This window comes from Anolis carolinensis, unplaced genomic scaffold, assembly GCF_035594765.1.
Source record: "Anolis carolinensis isolate JA03-04 unplaced genomic scaffold, rAnoCar3.1.pri scaffold_9, whole genome shotgun sequence".
Classification (NCBI taxonomy): domain Eukaryota; kingdom Metazoa; phylum Chordata; class Lepidosauria; order Squamata; family Dactyloidae; genus Anolis; species Anolis carolinensis.
Window position 1 is genome coordinate 27,423,109 of NW_026943820.1, and position 18,052 is coordinate 27,441,160.

Sequence of the window (18,052 nt, forward strand, 5' to 3'; positions counted from 1 at the left end):
TTATTTTTTATTGGGTTGCTAGGAGACCAAGTTGGAGGAGCTTAGCCTTCTAACTGGCAGCAATTGGATAAAAGCAATTATTCCTCTCTCTCAAATTAGGACTTTTATTTTTCTTTTCTTTTTGTTGTATCAACCTAGAGGCGTGGATGATGGGTTGTGTCGTCAAATTTCGAGGTTGGGGGGCCTGTAGTTTTGTTGTTTTGTGGGTCGCCGTGATGCCATCACTCTTTTATATATATAGATTATTATTAGTATTATATTGTATAACATTATAATATTATTATCAATATTATATGTATATACAATATATTATATTATTTGAAATAATATAAAAATATTATATTATAAAACTGATGGCCAGGTAAATGACCTTGGAGGGGGCCAGGTAAATGACCCCCGGGCCTTAGTTTGGGGACCCCTGCCTTACAGTGTTGTTAAGGAACAGAAGACAGAAATGCCACCCTCCGGTCATTTCCTTTTATTGGTTTGAATGTGGCGTCCCTTTTGTGCCCCTGTCTCCTTCCTTGGCGCTCACCAGGGCAAGGTTTTCCCTTCCCAAGTGACCAGGATCCCGTGATGCTTCTCGGAGAGGCTGCTTAACACTTCCAGGATGCCGGCCACGCTCTCCTCCACCGTCAGGTCCGCCTGAAACACAGACAGAGAAGAAAGCCATTGGGTCAGCAGAGACAGGGCTCCATCCAATTGACAGAATCACAGACTAATAGAGTTGGAAGAGACTCCATAAGCTATGTAGTCCAACCCCCATCTTTTATGCAGGAAAAGCACAAAGTACCCGTGACAGGTGGCCATCCAAGAAACGAGCTTCCTCCATACTTTGAGGCAGAGAGTTCCACTGTTAAACAGCTCTTCTTACAGTCAGGACGTTCTTATTTATTTATTTACAGCATTTATATTCCGCCCTTCTTTCTCACCCCGAAGGGGACTCAGGGCAGATCACATTACACATATAGGCAAACATTCAATGCCATATAACATAGAACAAAGACAAACAAACATAGGCTCCGAGCGGCCTCGAACTCATGACCTCCTGGTCAGAGTGATTCATTGCAGTGATTCATTGCAGCTGCTCTCCAGCCTGCGCCACAGCCCGAGCCCTACCGAACTCTACCGGGGCCCTGCTTCCTGGCTCCTCCGGAGAAGGCGCTGGCCAATGGGAGCAGGCCGCCTCGAAGCCCTCGGCCCCGCCTTCGCGTTCTCGGGCCTCGAGCTCCATCCAGGTCTTTTTCCTGTCAGAAGCCGCTCCTCCGGGTGTTTTGGACTTCAACTCCCACCCTTCCTGACAGCCTCAGATTGCATTGGACATTATTAGGAAGAACTTTCTGTGAGAACTGTTCAGCAGTGGAACTCCCTGCTTCAGAATCTTATTCTGCCCTTCTCACCCCGAAGGGGACTCAGGGCGGATCACATTACACATATAGGCAAACATTCAATGCCTTTTAACATAGAACAAAGACAAGACAAACATAGGCTCCGAGCGGGCCTCGAACTCATGACCTCCTGGTCAGAGTGATTCATTGCAGCTGGATTCAGCTGGCTTGCTCTCCAGCCTGCGCCACAGCCCGGGCCTTATTTATTATGTATTTATTTACAGTATTTATCTTCCGCTCTTTCTTCTCATCCCAAAGGGGACTCAGGGCGGATCACAATGTACATATACAGTAGAGTCTCACTTATCCAATATTCACTTATCCAATGTTCTGGATTATCCAACGCATTTTTGTAGTCAGTGTTTTCAATACATCGCAATATCTTGGGGCTAAATTCGTAAATACAGTAATTGCTACATAGCATTACTATGTATTGAACTACTTTTTCTGTTAAATTTGTTGTATAACATGATGTTTTGGTGCTTAATTTGTAAAATCATAACTTAATTTGATGTTTAATAGACTTTTCCTTAATCCCTCCTTATTATCCAACATATTCGCTCATCCAACGTTCTGCTGGCCCGTTTATGTTGGATAAGTGAGACTCTACTGTACATGGCAAACATTCAATGCCATTATTTATTTCTTTATTTCTTTATTCATTTATTTACTACATTTATATCTCACCCTTCTCACCACGGAGGGGACTCAGAGTGGCTTACAAATCAAATGTACATACAATGTATTATTACCCTAGCACAATATAAGCATTAAATTACTATATTGTACTATATCATTATATGGTAATATTGTTAGTAATATTACATTTAATATATAAAATATATAATTAATATTATTTTATTATTAGTAGTATAATATTTTATTACATTATAATATTATTATCAATATTATATGTATATACAATATATTATATATTTATAAATTATTATATATTATACAGTAGAGTCTCACTCATCCAAGCTAAACAGGCCGGCAGAAGCTTGGATAAGTGAATATCTTGGATAATAAGGAGAGATTAAGGAAAAGCCTATTAAACATTAAATTAGGTTATGATTTTACAAATTAAGCACCAAAACATCATGTTACACAACAAATTTGACAGAAAAAGTAGTTCAATACACAGTAATGCTATGTAGTAATTACTGTATTTACGAATTTAGCACCAAAATATCAGGATATGTTGAAAACATTGACTACAAAAATGGCTTGGATTATCCAGAAGCTTGGATAAGCGAAGCTTGGATTAGTGAGACTCTACTGTATATATATATGTATGTATGTATGTAAAATTTGAATAGCATTTTGCTATGGCACAGACAAGATGGAACTATTTTCCATTTTTAGACATACAGACACAGACACAGAGGCAATTTAACATTTTCCAGCTTTCAGCTTCATGAGGGCATGCTCGATTCTGGCCACAGGGGGAGCTGCTACTTCATCATCCACTGTGACACCGAGTCATTGATGGAGTACTTCCTCATTCTTCCACACGCTGCTAGATGTTTTTTTTTATGGTGTTGTAAATTAGTTAAATTAGCCTTCCCACATAAAGCGGTACCTAAATTTCCTACTCGACATGCAGCTGTCTTTCGGGTTGCTTAGGTCAACAACGAGCTAGGCTATTTAACTGTCAGGTGCTCAATCCGTTCCAGGCCGGCTTTGAACTCATGGATTTGTATGTAAGGCAGAACAGGGACATTCTTTAAGTGTCACTCCAGCCATATATATATATATTGCTTAGCTTTGGATGACATAGGGAAGGGCAAACACCCCTGTAGTGTTTCTTTTGTTGTATGCGGTCCTGTTCAGAAGACTTCACTTCACTTTCCGTCATAATTGAGTTTTGAAAAATGTGTCTTGTTGTGGTGATTGGAGCTTCATTGGAGACCCTTTTCCGCATGATAATAACAGCTCTTCCAGGAGCGGATTTCCCTTCCTTCCTTCCTTCCTTCCCTCCAAGGGGAAGATTCCTCTCACTTTCTGTTGTCTCAGCCCTGTTCTTAATCATGAGTTGTTTACAAGTCGGATGTTTGTAACCTGGGGACTGCATATATATATATGAGACATTGTATCATAGATTTGTAAGGGACCCCCAAAGGTCATCCACTCCAGCCCTGGTCTAAACAAGAAGTTGCTTGTAAGTCGAACATTTGCAATTCGGGGAATGCATATACATCTATATATATAAAAGAGTGATGGAATCCTGGCGACTGACAAAACAACAAAACTAAACACCCCACAACCTCGAAAATTGACAGCACAACCCCTCATCCACGCCTCTAGGTTGATACAACAAAAAGAAAAGAAAAATAAAGTCCTAATTAGAGGGAGAGGAATAATTGTTTTTATCCAATTGCCGCCAGTTAGAAGGCTAAGCTCTGCCCACTTGGTCTCCTAGCAACCCACTCAGCCCAGAGGACAGGCAAAGTTAGGCCTCACTTAGGCCTCTTCCACACTGCCTATAAAATACAGACACCACCAGACAATGCCACAGCAACGCATGGCCGGGCACAGCTAGTATATTTATATGTATAAGAATCATATAGATTTGGAAGGGACCCCCAAAGGCCATCCACTCCAGCCCTATTCTTAACTAGGAGTCATTTCTATATCAGATGTTTGTAACCATATCCTGACCCACCTGCTCCGTCCCCAAGTCGGTCTTGACCCACCCGGGGTGGATTGCCGTGCAGAGGATGCCCTCCTCCTTGTAGCCCATGGACTGCAGCTTGGTCAGCATGTTCAGCGCTGCCTGGAGAAGGAAAAATGTGAGCATGAAAGGAAGGAAGAAAGCAGGAGCTGTTAGGGATTCCTCTTCGGAAGAGGAAGGGGAGCAGGAAAGTGTTCATGAATCTGAGGGGGAGCTGGAATCTGAGGAGGAGACTTTGCAAGTACCCACATTTCAGGAAAGGCAAAAGGAAACAGAGCAGAGACGTCGTTCAGCTAGAATATCTGCCAGAAATGCAGCTCAGTAATTGGGAACTGCCCTAGCAGCTATGAAGGGACTCAGGGATATAAATCAGAAGCAAGTGCGTCAGCTATTGCTGGTAACAAACTGACTCTAATTCCTAAGCCTTTGCTCCCCTTGTTCCTGCTTCGAGTCTGCATCTGGGAAACTGCTCCTAAGGATTTATTGCTTTTTTTGTCTGAAGTAAGACTGCTCCTTGATTTGGGAATTGATCAGAGTCTTAAGAACTGTGTTTGCCCTAAGACTTCCTTGCTTTCTTTTGCAATACACCACTGAGTGTGCTGTTCTTTATGTTTTGCTGAAGTAAAGCAGTTTTCATTTACTTACCACATTGTTTTGTGGCTGTTCTTGAAAAACAAAACAGGACAGGAGCTTAGAAGACAGGACTTAGGAAAGTTGGCTGCTCTGTGTATCTGAGTCACAACCTGGTCACATATTTGCCCCATAGCTTCCCATGGCCGGGAAAATTTGGCTTCTTTACTGAAAAAGAATGCACCTTGGCATGTGACATTCTTCTTTGTGGCCTCTCTGAGCAACATAAATGGTCCCGACTGAGCACTAGAATCAGCGGCAGTGGGAGACAAGGGCCCCACGTAGATGAATGTTCAGCGGCACCATACTCCCTGGCCTCCCAATGACGAGCCAATGAAGCTGTAGGCTTCAACCTCTAGCCCAACTTATTATTATTATTATTATTATTATTAATTTTATTTTTATACCCCACCCCATCTCCCCGGGGACTCAGGGCGGCTTACATGGAGCTAAGACTGGTCAAAACAGACAATATAAAACTCAACAATAAAACAAGTCATAAAACAAATGAAGTCACATACAATAAACATACTTTGATAAAATCCTGGGTTGGCTCCTAAAAAGAACTGGGCCAGAGAAAGTGCAAGTAATGTCAGATACAATCGGGGAGAGGTAGATACCAGAACTATTGTACTATTAAAGTGCTAGGGAAGGCATACACAAAGAAACTATGGCCGTCTAAAGGAGTAAAATGCAATAAAGATAATTAGGCAACATTGATTGATAGAGATATATGTCCGGGAAAAATCATGCCCAAGACATGTGGAAATTAAAATCACTCAGTGCCTAGAGAGACAGGACCAGAACAAAACCTCCAGTCAAGTGAGACAAATGTCATATCCAAGGTGTCAACACAGAAATAAGCATGCACAGCAATGTGATAAAAGGCCTGACCATGCATTTGATCTCTCTCCTCTGCTGTGACCATCTGAGGGCGAGTAACTGGAAATAATTTGCAGGCTTTTATCATTTAAATTCATTTTAGCTGTTTAAATGTTTATTATGGTTACAATATTTATTTAATAACTTTTTTCATTTTTTGGTTTTGTTATTATGAGTTGTTTTATGTACTGTTTGGTTTGCCTTGTTCACATTATTTTTATGGCACTGAATATTTGCCATTCTTGTTTGGAAACCGCCCTGAGTCCCTTACGGGAGATAGGGCAGGTTATAAATAAAGTTATTAATGTAAACAGTGAACTCCCAAGGGCTCTTGACAGAGATTCAGAGTTCCAGTGCACTTGATTGAAGAAGCACAGAGGCAGGGGAAGAGCAGAAAGGTGCTGCTGCTTCGTAAGTGCATGTCTCAGATCCAACTGTTCAGGATCTAGAGCAGGGGTCCCCAAACTTTTTAAACAGGGAGCCAGTTCATGATCCTTCGGACTATTGGAGGGCCGGACTATAGTTGACCACCGAGCAATAATAATAAATAGTAGTAATAATAATAATAATAATAATAATAATAATAATAATAATAATAATATCAACAACAATAATAATAATAATAATAAAGAGGGTTGGAAGAGACCCTTTGGGCCATTGAGTCCAATCCCTTTCTGCCTTTGTGCACCAAAAGCACAAGCAAAGCACCCCTGACAGATGACCACTCAGCCTCAATGTTAATAATAATAATAATAATAATAATAATAATAATAATAATAATAATAATAATAAGGATTAGAAGAAACCCTTTGGGCCATTGAGTCCAATCCCCTTCTGCCTTTGTGCACTGAAACTACAAGCAAAGCACCCCTGACAGATGACCACCCAGCCTCAATGTTAATACTAATAATAATAATAATAATAATAATAATAATAAAGAGGGTTGGAAGAAACCCTTGGGCCATTTAGTACAATCCCCTTCTGCCTTTGTGCACTGAAAGTACAAGCAAAGCACCCCTGACAGATGACCACCCAGCCTCAATGTTAATAACAACAACAACAACAACAATAAAGAGGGTTGCAAGAGATCCCTTGGGCCATTTAGTCCGACCCCCTTCTGCCTTTGTGCACCAAAAGCCATTAGTATTGCCCCTGACAGATGTCCACCCAGCTTCAATGTTAATAATAATAATAATAAGGGTTGTAAGAGGCCCCTGGGGTCATTTAGCCCAAACCCCTTCTGCCCTTGTGGGGGCCGGATAAATGGCTTTGATGGGCCGCATCCGGCCCCCGGGCCTTAGTTTGGGGACCCCTGATCTAGAGACTGCTGATTCCAGGGGTTGGGTTGAACCCAAGCTGCCTTTTTGGGGACCCCCGACCCAACTGACCTTGCTGCAGCGGTAGGAGATGACTGGGAAGCTGTGGTACATCTCCGGGGTTTTCTCAATGGAAGACAGTATGGTGGACATGTTGATGATGGCCGCCTTGCCACAGCTGAGGGCCTTGTGAGGAGAGGCCTGGGCCGCCCGCTTCAGCAGAGGAAGGAAGGCCTATGAAAGGGGAGAAACGGGCACAGGTTGGGTCATCTTAACAGTTGGGTCGTCTCAACTGTCGGCACGATTTGCAAGGCACTCCCTCTATCAGATTGCAGCCTGACCTTGGTGACCAGCATGGGCCCCACTAGGTTGATATTGTAGACGTCCAGCATGTCTTTGGCGGTGGCCGACTCCAAGGTGCAGGCAGGCATCACCCCGGCATTGTTGATCAGCAGGTTCAGGCCCTGATCCCCCAAGCGGGACTTCGCTTCCTTGGCTGCAGACTGGATGCTGGCTGGGTTGGTGGCTTCTATGGGGAGAGGGAAGGAGGAGGTGCTGTGGTGACACTATTTATTTATTTATTTATTTTACAGTATTTATATTCCGCCCTTCTTTCTCACCCCGAAGGGGACTCAGGGCGGATTACAGTGAACACATAAATGGCAAACATTCAATGCCAACAGACAAACACATTCAGTTTTTTTTAGACAGACACAGAGGCATTTTTTAACATTTTTCCAGCTTCACGATTCCGGCCACAGGGGGAGCTGTTGCTTCACCGTCCATTGGTGGCTGTTCTTCCTCTTCTTTTCCTCGTGAGCAGTTTTTTTTATGGTGTTGTAGATTAGTTAAATTAGCCTCCCGCATAAAGCGTACCTAAATTTTCCCTACTTGACAGATGCAACTGTCTTTCAGGGCTGCTAGGTCAACAGCAAGCCGGGGCTATTTTTTTTTTAATGGTCGGAGGCTTAACCCGACCCGGGCTTCGAACTCATGACCTCTCGGTCAGTAGTGATTTATAGCAGCTGGTTACTAGCCAGCTGCGCCACAGCCCGGCCCCACAGCGCCACAGCCTGAACTAATGCACTCCAGTGAGGGTCCACCTTGCTCTCTCCACACGCTACTGAGACAGACTTGATATAAACAGTTTATTAATAAAAGGGTAGCAAAAAGTAAGGCAAAAAGCAATAAGGAAATCCAATAATCCAAATAGAATTCAATGTCCCAAATACAGAACAATATAATCTCTAAAATCAGGACAGTAAATAAAGAACAACACTCTGAAAACTGGGAAATTCCAGACAGGAAACAATCAGGGCCAGCTAACACCTCCCAACAAAGGATTCCCCTAGGAATCCTTAGAACGACGCCACAGCAACGTGTGGCCGGGCACAGCTAGTAATGAATAAAAAAACCATAAAGTTAAAAACTTGGCATTATGCTAAATTTCCTGTGACCAGAAACTGGCCGCTCGGAGTGCCTCTGATCCTGATGATGATGATAATAATAATGGCAACGATAACACTATGTAACACGATATTTGTTCCTGGGTTATAAATGTCATTTCCTAATTGGGTTGTTACATAGCGTTAGCCTTTTCTTGGCTATCTCCCATTGGGCAGATCCTCTGCATTGAGAGTTTTTCCTTGGCTTCCCCCCCCCCCCCCCCATGCGTCTGCACTGACAAAAATACCAGAAATGGAGGTTGCAAATGCCTCCCAGCAAAGGATGGGTTCAGTCCTTTCCTTGGAGTGAAACACAGAGACAGAAGTATTTTTTCGCCAACCGTCCTGACCTCTGCGTAAGGCATGCGCCCGCATGCGTTTCTCTCAGGGATTAGCCATTCACATCAACAGCCGAGCCATTGCCAACCAACTTGTTGAGCCAGTATTTACTCAAATCTTTTTTTTAAAATGGGTCAAACAAGTAGAGTATAAAGTGGTTATGTTATACTCTAATCCAGGGGTCCCCAAACTAAGGCCCGGGGGCCGGATGCGGCCCTCCGAGGTCATTTACCTGGCCCCCGCCCTCAGTTTTATAAAATAATATATTGTATCTCTATATATTATTGATAATAATATTATAATGTAATACAATATAACACTAATAATAATACCATATAATAATATTAATTATATATTCTATATTACATATAATATTACTAATAATATTACAGTACAGTGGTATAGTTCAATATAGTAATATATAATGCTATTATTGTGCTATGCTAATAATATAATATATTATATGTACATATAATTTGTAAGCCACTCTGAGTCCCCTTTGGGGTGAGAAGGGTGTGATACAAATGTAGTAAATAAATGCAGTAAATAAATAATAAATAAATTTTAGACTTAGGCTCACCCAAAGTCTGAAATGACTTGAAGGCACACAACAACAACAACAACAACAACAACCCTAATTAACTTGACTATCTCATTGGCCAGAAGCAGGACCACACTTCCCATTGAAATCCTGATAAATGTATGTTGGATAACATTGTTTTTATTTTTAAATATTGTATTGTTCTTTCATTGTTCTTGTTGTTCTTGTTGTTGTTTTTGCACTACAAATAAGACATATGCAGTGTGCATCGGAATTTGTTTGTATTTTTTTCAAATGATAATCCGGCCCCTCAACAGTCTGAAGGATTTTAAGCCCTCGGCTTAAAAAGTTTGAGGACCCCTGCTCTAATCTAATCTAATACTCACCTTTTTGGGGGTGTGCGTTAGTTTTACATAATACAGTCATCTCAGCCTTTAGCCAAAGCAAAAGGGGATGCTGCAGAAACAAAGTTTGTGCAGTTTAATAAACTTTCTCCATGTTTTTATGATTGAACCAATTGGGAAATACCATTGATAACCCAAGGACAAAAATCTTGTCATGTAGTTTTATTATTATTATTCTCTTTCTCCGCAAAGCTCTCTTCTTCCCGCAAGGCACTGGCTTCCTTGTCATGCTTTGGAGCAGGGGTCCTCAAACTTTTAAAGCAAAGGGCCAGTCTACAATCCTTCAGACTATGGAGGGGCCGAATTATCATTTGAAAAAAAATACGAACAAATTCCTATGCATACTGCACATGTCTTATTTGTAGTGCAAAACAACAACAACAATGAAAGAATACAATATTTAAAAATAACCAACATAAACCTATCAGGATTTCAATGGAAAGGGTGAGCCTGCTACTGGCCAATGAGATAGTCAAGTTAATTAGGATTGTTGTTGTTGTTGTTGTTGTTGTTGTTGTTGTTGTTGTTGTTGTGTGCCTTCAAGTCATTTCAGAATTTGGGTGAGCCTAAGTCTAAAATTAATTAATTATTTATTTACTTACTACATTTATTTACTACATTTATATCCCACTCTTCTTACCCCGAAGGGGACTCAGAGCAGCTGTATGTATATACAATATATTATATTATTAGCCTAGCAAAATATTAGCATTATACATTACTATATTGAACTATACCACTATACCGTAATACTATATGTAATATATAACATATAATTAATATGATTATATGGTATTATTATTAGTATTATATTGTATAACATTATAATATTTTTATCAATATTATATGTATATACAATATATTATATTATTAAAACTGATATAAAAATATATTATAAAACTGAGGGCGGGGGCCAGGTAAATGACCTTGGAGGGCCGCATCCGGCCCCTGGGCCTTAGTTTGGGGACCCCTGCTTTGGAGCATTGTTTCAAAGCTTGTGTTACGTACCGAGCTTCAGAATCACCAGGTTGGGATGTTTGGATGCCAAGGCCCTCAGCTCCTGCAAGGAAAGCAAAGGTGTGCAGAGAAGTCTGTTATAGGGCCTGAAAATCTCCTAAATGAACCCAAGAGCAATCTTGAGACACACATTTCTTTTAATAACGGTTCACTGCGTATGGTTTTTAACTGTGCTCAACCATGCATGCAAAGCTCAGGGCATTTCATAGAATCCTAGAGTTGGAAGGGACCCCAAAGGTCATCCAGTCCAACCCCCTTCTTTCTGCCCTGCAGGAAAAGCACAATCAAAGTCCTCCCAACAGATGGCCATCCAGTCTCTTAATAATAATAATAATAATAATAATCGAATATTAGATTTGGAAGGGACCCCAAACCTGCCATGCTGAAAAATCACAATAAAAGCAGCAATAACAACAACAACATCACTTTTTCCTGCTCCTTGAGTCCCTATGGGGAAAAGGGTGGGGTAGAAATAATAATAATAATAATAATAATAATAATAATAATTATTATTATTATTATTATTATTATTATTATTATTTTTATTTTTCTTACTCCTTGAGTTCCTATGGGGAAAAGGTGGGGTAGGAATAATAATAATAATAATAATAATTATTATTATTATTATTATTATTATTTTCTTCTTGAGTACCTATGGGGAAAAAGGTGGGGTAGAAATAACAACAACAACAATAATTTTTCTTACTCCTTATGTCTCTATGGGGAAAAGGGTGGGGTAGAAATAATAATAATAATAATAATAATAATAATAATAATATTTTTTACTCCTTGAGACCTATGGGGGTACAAGATGAGGAAGAAATTAAGTTAGTAAGGTAAAAGTAAAGGTAAAGATTTTCCCCTGATGTTAAGTCTAGTCGTGTCCGACTCTGGGGGTTGGTGCTCATATCATTTTCTAGACCAAAGAGCCGGCGTTGTCCATAGACACCTCCAAGATCATGTGGCTGGCATGACTGTATGGAGCGCCGTTAGCTTCCCACCGGAGCGGTACCTATTGATCTACTCACATTTGCATGTTTCGAACTGCTAGGTTGGCAGAAGCTGGGGCTGAGAGTGGGAGTTCACCCTGCTCCCCAGATTCGAACTTTCGACCTTTCAGTCAGCAAGTTCAGCAGCTCAGCGGTTTAACCCGCTGCGCCACCAGAGGCTCCAAAAAATGTGTAGTAGTACTACTACTAATAATAATAGCTTTTCCTTTTGGGCCTTGAGCCCAAACCATTTTGGGAGACTGTTTTGCACAAATGACTATTATTATTGGCAAGGCCATGAATGCTAATCAAGGTGATTAACTACAGTAATTACTGTATTTACAGATTTAGCACCAAAATATCACGATATATTGAAAACAACGACTACAAAAATGGCTTGGATAATCCAGAAACTTGGATAAGCGAGGCTTGGATAAATGAGACTCTACTGTAATTACTGTATTTACGGATTTAGCACCAAAATATCAGAATGTATTGAAAACATTGACTACAAAAATGGCTTGGATAATCCCGAAACTTGGATAAGCAAGGCTTGGATAAGTGAGACTCTACTGTAATTACTGTATTTACGGATTTAGCACCAAAATATCAGAATGTATTGAAAACATTGACTACAAAAATGGCTTGGATAATCCAGAAACTTGGATAAGCGAGGCTTGGATAAATGAGACTCTACTGTAATTACTGTATTTACGGATTTAGCACCAAAATATCACGATATATTGAAAACAACGACTACAGAAATGGCTTGGATAATCCAGAAACTTGGATAAGCGAGGCTTGGATAAGTGAGACTCTAATGTACAACATTCACACCGCCCTCCAACAGACTTCTTACTCCCACCTTGGACATCATTCCACAGGTATATAAATCTCACTTGCCTAGTTTTCAACAGACCTCACACCCTCTGAGGATGCCTGACATAGATGTGAGAGAAACATCAGGAGAGAATGCTGCTAGAACATGGCCTCACAGCCTGGAAAACTCACAGCAACCCACTGACTATTGTTATTATTTTAAGAAGAAAAATATCCTGAGAGAGTGGCCAGAGATGCCAGACTCTCCCGTCCTCTGTTACATAAGAAAACACAGAGAGAAGCCAAGGAAAGAAAGAAGGAAAGAAGGGAGAGGAGGGTCTTCAGTCTGACCTGGGCCCCTGGTCCCTGGGGGTCCCTGCAGGTGGCAAAGAGGGTCTTGGGGGGTCTCTCCTTGCCCAGCAGCTGCTTCACCAGCTCCAGCCCGATGCCCCGGTTGGCCCCCGTCACCAGCACCGACTCCGGCATCCTCCCCTTCTTCTCTTCCTTCACTCAGGCCCCTCTTCTCTTCTTCTTCTTCTTCTTCCTCCTCCTCTGGGCTCCTCCTCTTTGGCTGCTTTTCTTCATTTTTCCCCCTCCCTCCTGACACCGCCTTCAAAGGCAAACAACCCCAGCCAAGGAATGGTAGAAGTCAGAAAGGAGACCCAAAAGGCCACCCAGTCCAAAGTAAGGCACAATCAAAGCCCTCCTGACAGAGGACCATCCAACCTCATAGACATGGAGAAGTAGGACCGCAGAATCAAAGACTCCTAGAGTTCGAAGGGACACCCAAAGGCCATCCAGTCCAACCCCTTTTAGGCCACGTAAGGCACAATCAAAGCCCTCCTGACAGAGGACCATCCAACCTCATAGACATGGAGAAGTAGGACCGCAGAATCAAAGACTCCTAGAGTTCGAAGGGACACCCAAAGGCCATCCAGTCCAACCCCTTTTAGGCAACGTAAGGCACAATCAAAGCCCTCCTGACAGAGGACCATCCAACCTCATAGACATGGAGAAGTAGGACCGCAGAATCAAAGACTCCCAGAGTTCGAAGGGACATCCAAATGCCATCCAATCCAGCCCCATTGTGTCATTCAGGGAGACACAATCAAAGCCCTCCTGACAGAGGACCATCCAACCTCATAGACATGGAGAAGTAGGACCGCAGAATCAAAGACTCCTAGAGTTCAAAGGGACACCCAAAGGTCATCCAGTCCAGCCCCATTGTGTCATTCAGGGAGACACAATCAAAGCCCTCCTGACAGAGGACCATCCAACTTCATAGACGTGGAGAAGTGGGATCGCAGAATCAAAGACTCCCAGAATTCAAAGGGACACCCCAAGGCCATCCAGTCCAACCCCTTTTAGGCAACGTAAGGCACAATCAAAGCCCTCCTGATAGAGGACCATCCAACCTCATAGACATTGAGAAGTCAGACTGCAGAATCAAAGACTCCTAGAGTTCGAAGGGACACCCAAAGGCCATCCAGTCCAGCCCCTTTTATGCAAGGTAAGGCACAATCAAAGCTCTCCTGACAGAGGACCATCCAACCTCCTATGGGCCCACGAGAACCTTAAGATCATCCGGGGAGGCCCTGCTCTCGATCCCACCGGCCTCACAAGCACGGCTGGTGGGGACGAGAGACAGGGCCTTCTCGGTGGCGGCCCCTCGGCTGTGGAACTCCCTCCCCAGTGACATCCGGCAGGCTCCATCCCTTTTGGGGTTCAGGAAGAAGCTGAAGACCTGGCTATGCGCGCAAGCGTTTAATGAATGAACTCAGTTAGCATTGACATGGATCGGATTAAGGCTTTTGCACAAGGTCTGATGGATGATTGGTATATATATTTGGTGTTGCATTGTTTTAAATTTTTATATATTGTATTTTATTATGTTATTTAATTATTTTAACTGTTTTATTCTTATTTTATTGTATTATGATGTACTGGTAGTGATCCTACCAGTTGTGTAAGCCGCCCTGAGTCCCCTCGGGGAGAAGGGCGGGGTAGAAATATTGGAAATAAATAAATAAATAATAACCTCATAGACATGGAGAAGTCGGACTACAGAATCAAAGACTCCTAGAGTTCGAAGGGACACCCAAAGGCCATCCAGTCCAGCCCCATTGTGCCATTCAGGGAGACACAATCAAAGCACTCCTGACAGATGGCCATCAAGCCTCTGCTTCATAATAATAACAATAGTAAAAGGTAAAGGTTTCCCCTGATGTTAAGTCCAGTCGTGTCTGGGGGTTGGTGCTCATCTCCATTTCTAAGACAAATAGTTGTCCGTAGACACCTCCAAGGTCATATGGCTGGCATGACTGCATGGAGCGCCGTTACCTTCCCACCAGTACCTATTGATCTACTCACATTTGCATGTTTTCAAACGGCTAGGTTGGCAGAAGCTGGGGCTAACAGTGGGCGCTCACTCCGCTCCCTGGATTTGAACCTGCGACCTTTCAGTCTGCAAGTTCAGCAGCTCAGTGCTTTCACACACTGAGCCACCAGAGGCTCCAATAATAACAATAACAATAATGCAAATGTGGGTAGATCAATAGGTACTGCCTTTGCGGGAAAGTAACAGCGCTCCATGCAGTCATGCTGGCCACATGACCTTGGAGGTGTCTATGGACAACGCTCTTTGGCTTAGAAATGGAGATGAGCACCAACCCCCAGAGTCGGACACGACTGGATTTAATGTCAAGGGAAGCCTTTACCTTTACCTAGTAGTAATAGTGGAGCCCCCAGAGGCACAAAGTGTTAAAGCTCTGAGCTGCTGAACTTGCAGACCAAAAGGTCGCAGGTTCGAATCCAGGGAGCAGAATGAGCGCCTGCTGTTAGCCCCAGCTTCTGCCAACCTAGCAGTTTGAAAACATGCAAATGTGAGTAGATCAATAGGTACTGCTCCAGCGGGAAGGTAATGGCACTCCATGCAGTCCTGCCAGTGGCCACATGACCTTGGAGGTGTCTATGGGCAACGCTGGCTCTTCAGCCTAGAAATGGAGATGAGCATCAACCCCCAGAGTCAGACATGACTGGACTTAACGTCAGGAGAAAACCTTTACCTTTACCTTTACCTATTATTAGTATTATAGAATCCTAGACTTGGAAGAAGCCGCATGGGCAATCCAATCCAGCTCCTTTTGAACAAGCGGGAAGACACCATCTGATCCCTCCCGACAGGTGGCCATCCAGCACCATCCAAGGGAGCCAAAGAAGACCTTAAGATCATGACTGGGGGGGGGGGGGGCTAGTAGGGTGTATCTAGATGCTGTTTTATGTTTTAATATCTTAATGTTAATGGTTTTAAATTGAATTTATATGTTGATTGGTTTTATTGATTTTATGCTATGTTTTATTTGCTTTGTATAATGAGGCATTGAATTTTTGCTTAAATGTATGTTGTAAGCCGCTCTGAGTCCCCTGGGGGGTGAGAAGAGCGGGATAGAAATGAAGTTAATAATAATAATAATAATAATAATAATAATAATAATAATAATAATAATAATAATTCTGTTTGAAAGCCTCCAAAGAGGAGCTTCCACCAGACTCCAAAGCAGAAAGTTCAACTGGAGTCTCCTTTCCTGTAATTTGAACCCATGGCTCCATTGAGTCCTAGTCTCCAGGGCAGCAGAAAGGCAGCCTCTCCCTCTTCCTTAGGGCATCCTTTCAAATACTTAAACTTGGCAAGTCTTTCTTTAGTATAGCTTGAAGTGCTGCAAGAAGGGGGTTGGACTGGATGAACTTTGGGGTCTTTTCCAACGGTCTGATTCTACTAAAGCTGCCAGAACGAGTCTTGCTGCCGTGCAAAGTCATTCTATCAACATGACCAACCCTTAATACCTGGATTTGCCGGCTTTGAGCTTTGTTCATCAACAAAGGCCTTTGGGAGTGTTCCATTGCATGGCTCACATCCTCAGGCCTTGGCTTTTCATGCTCAGGGGCGTTCCCTGCCTGTGGTGCCATGGCTTTGTCTCCGGGGATTTGGCCTTAATTTGCTGGCATCTGTTGATCCGATGGCACGCCTAGACAGAGACCTCGAACACAGGTGTGTCACGGCTGTGAAGGTGAATATGCCCTGCACACTCTCTCCGCATTATCCCTTTAGGCTGAGCTGAAAGAGTTGGAGAGCTGGGCAGGAACAAAGGCACCACAGAGGTGCCATAATAATAATAATAATAATAATAATAATAATAATAATAATAATAATAATAATAATAATAATAGAATAATAATGATTGAAGTAAAAAATCAGAAACTCATCAAAGCACAGCAAACAAAAAACCAGTACAAGAAAACCGCACTACAAACTAGAGCTGACAGCTGGCACAACAAAACATTGCATGGAAAGTTCCTTGACAAAATTGAAGGAAAAGCTGATAAGGAGAAGACCTGGCTCTGGCTCACGAATGGGACCCTGAAGAAGGAGACACAAGGCCTGATCCTTGCAGCCCAGGAGCAAGACATCAGGACAAAGGCAATTCAGGCCAAGATCAAAAAATCAGCTGATGACCCAAAATGCAGACTGTGCAAGGAAGCTGACGAAACCATGGATCATATCCTCAGCTGCTGTAAGAAAATTGCACAGACAGACTACAAACAGAGGCACAACTATGTGGCCCAAATGATTCATTGGAACTTATGCCTCAAGTACCACCTCCCAGCAGAAAAGAACTGGTGGGATCACAAACCTGCAAAAGTATTGGAAAATGAGCACGCAAAGATACTGTGGGACTTCCAAATCCAGACTGACAAAGTTCTGGAACACAACACACCAGACATCACAGTTGTGGAAAAGAAAAAGGTTTGGATCATTGATGTCGCCATCCCAGGTGACAGTCGCATTGATGAAAAACAACAGGAAAAACTCAGCCGCTCTCAGGACCTCAAGATTGAACTTCAAAGACTCTGGCAGAAACCAGTGCAGGTGGTCCCGGTGGTGATGGGCACACTGGGTGCCGTGCCAAAAGATCTCAGCCGGCATTTGGAAACAATAGACATTGACAAAATTACGATCTGCCAACTGCAAAAGGCCACCCGACTGGGATCTGCGCGCATCATCCGAAAATACATCACACAGTCCTAGACACTTGGGAAGGGTTTGACTTGTGATTTTGTGATATGAAATCCAGTATATCTATCTTGTTTGCTGTGTCATAATAAAATAATAAAAATAATAACAACAACAACAACAATAATAGAGTCTCCCTTATCCAACCTTCGTTTATCCAATGTTCTCTTTTATCCAATGCATTCTGCCTTTTAATAGTCAGTGTTTTTGTAGTCAATGTTTTCAATACATTGCAATGTTTTGGTGCTAAATTCATAAATAAAGTAATTATTACATAATGTTACCATGTACTGAACTGCTTTTTTGTCGATTTATTGTAAAACATGATGTTTTGGTGCTTAATTTGTAATGTCATTTGACATTTAATAGGTTTTTCCTTAATCCCGCCTTATTATCCAACATTTTTGCTCATCCAATGTTCTGCCAGCCCATTTATTTTGGATAAACGAGACTTTACTGTAGTAATAATAATAATGGTAATAATATGATAATAATACAGTCCTCGACCGCATTGGTATTACGTGTCAATCTCATGAG

At 42.2% G+C, this 18,052-nt stretch overlaps 1 protein-coding gene across 1 annotated transcript; it reads right to left on the reverse strand.

Moving 5' to 3' along the window:
* Positions 1-463: 463 nt before the first annotated feature.
* Positions 464-12,990, reverse strand: LOC100561086 (C-signal). Its single transcript, XM_003229878.4, has 6 exons — positions 12,796-12,990; positions 10,628-10,679; positions 7,232-7,419; positions 6,963-7,124; positions 4,054-4,164; positions 464-645 (listed from the first exon to the last, which is right to left on the reverse strand). The coding sequence occupies exons 1-6, from the start codon at positions 12,928-12,930 to the stop codon at positions 532-534; spliced, it is 762 nt and encodes a 253-aa protein (XP_003229926.1). The 5' UTR covers positions 12,931-12,990; the 3' UTR covers positions 464-531.
* Positions 12,991-18,052: the final 5,062 nt, after the last annotated feature.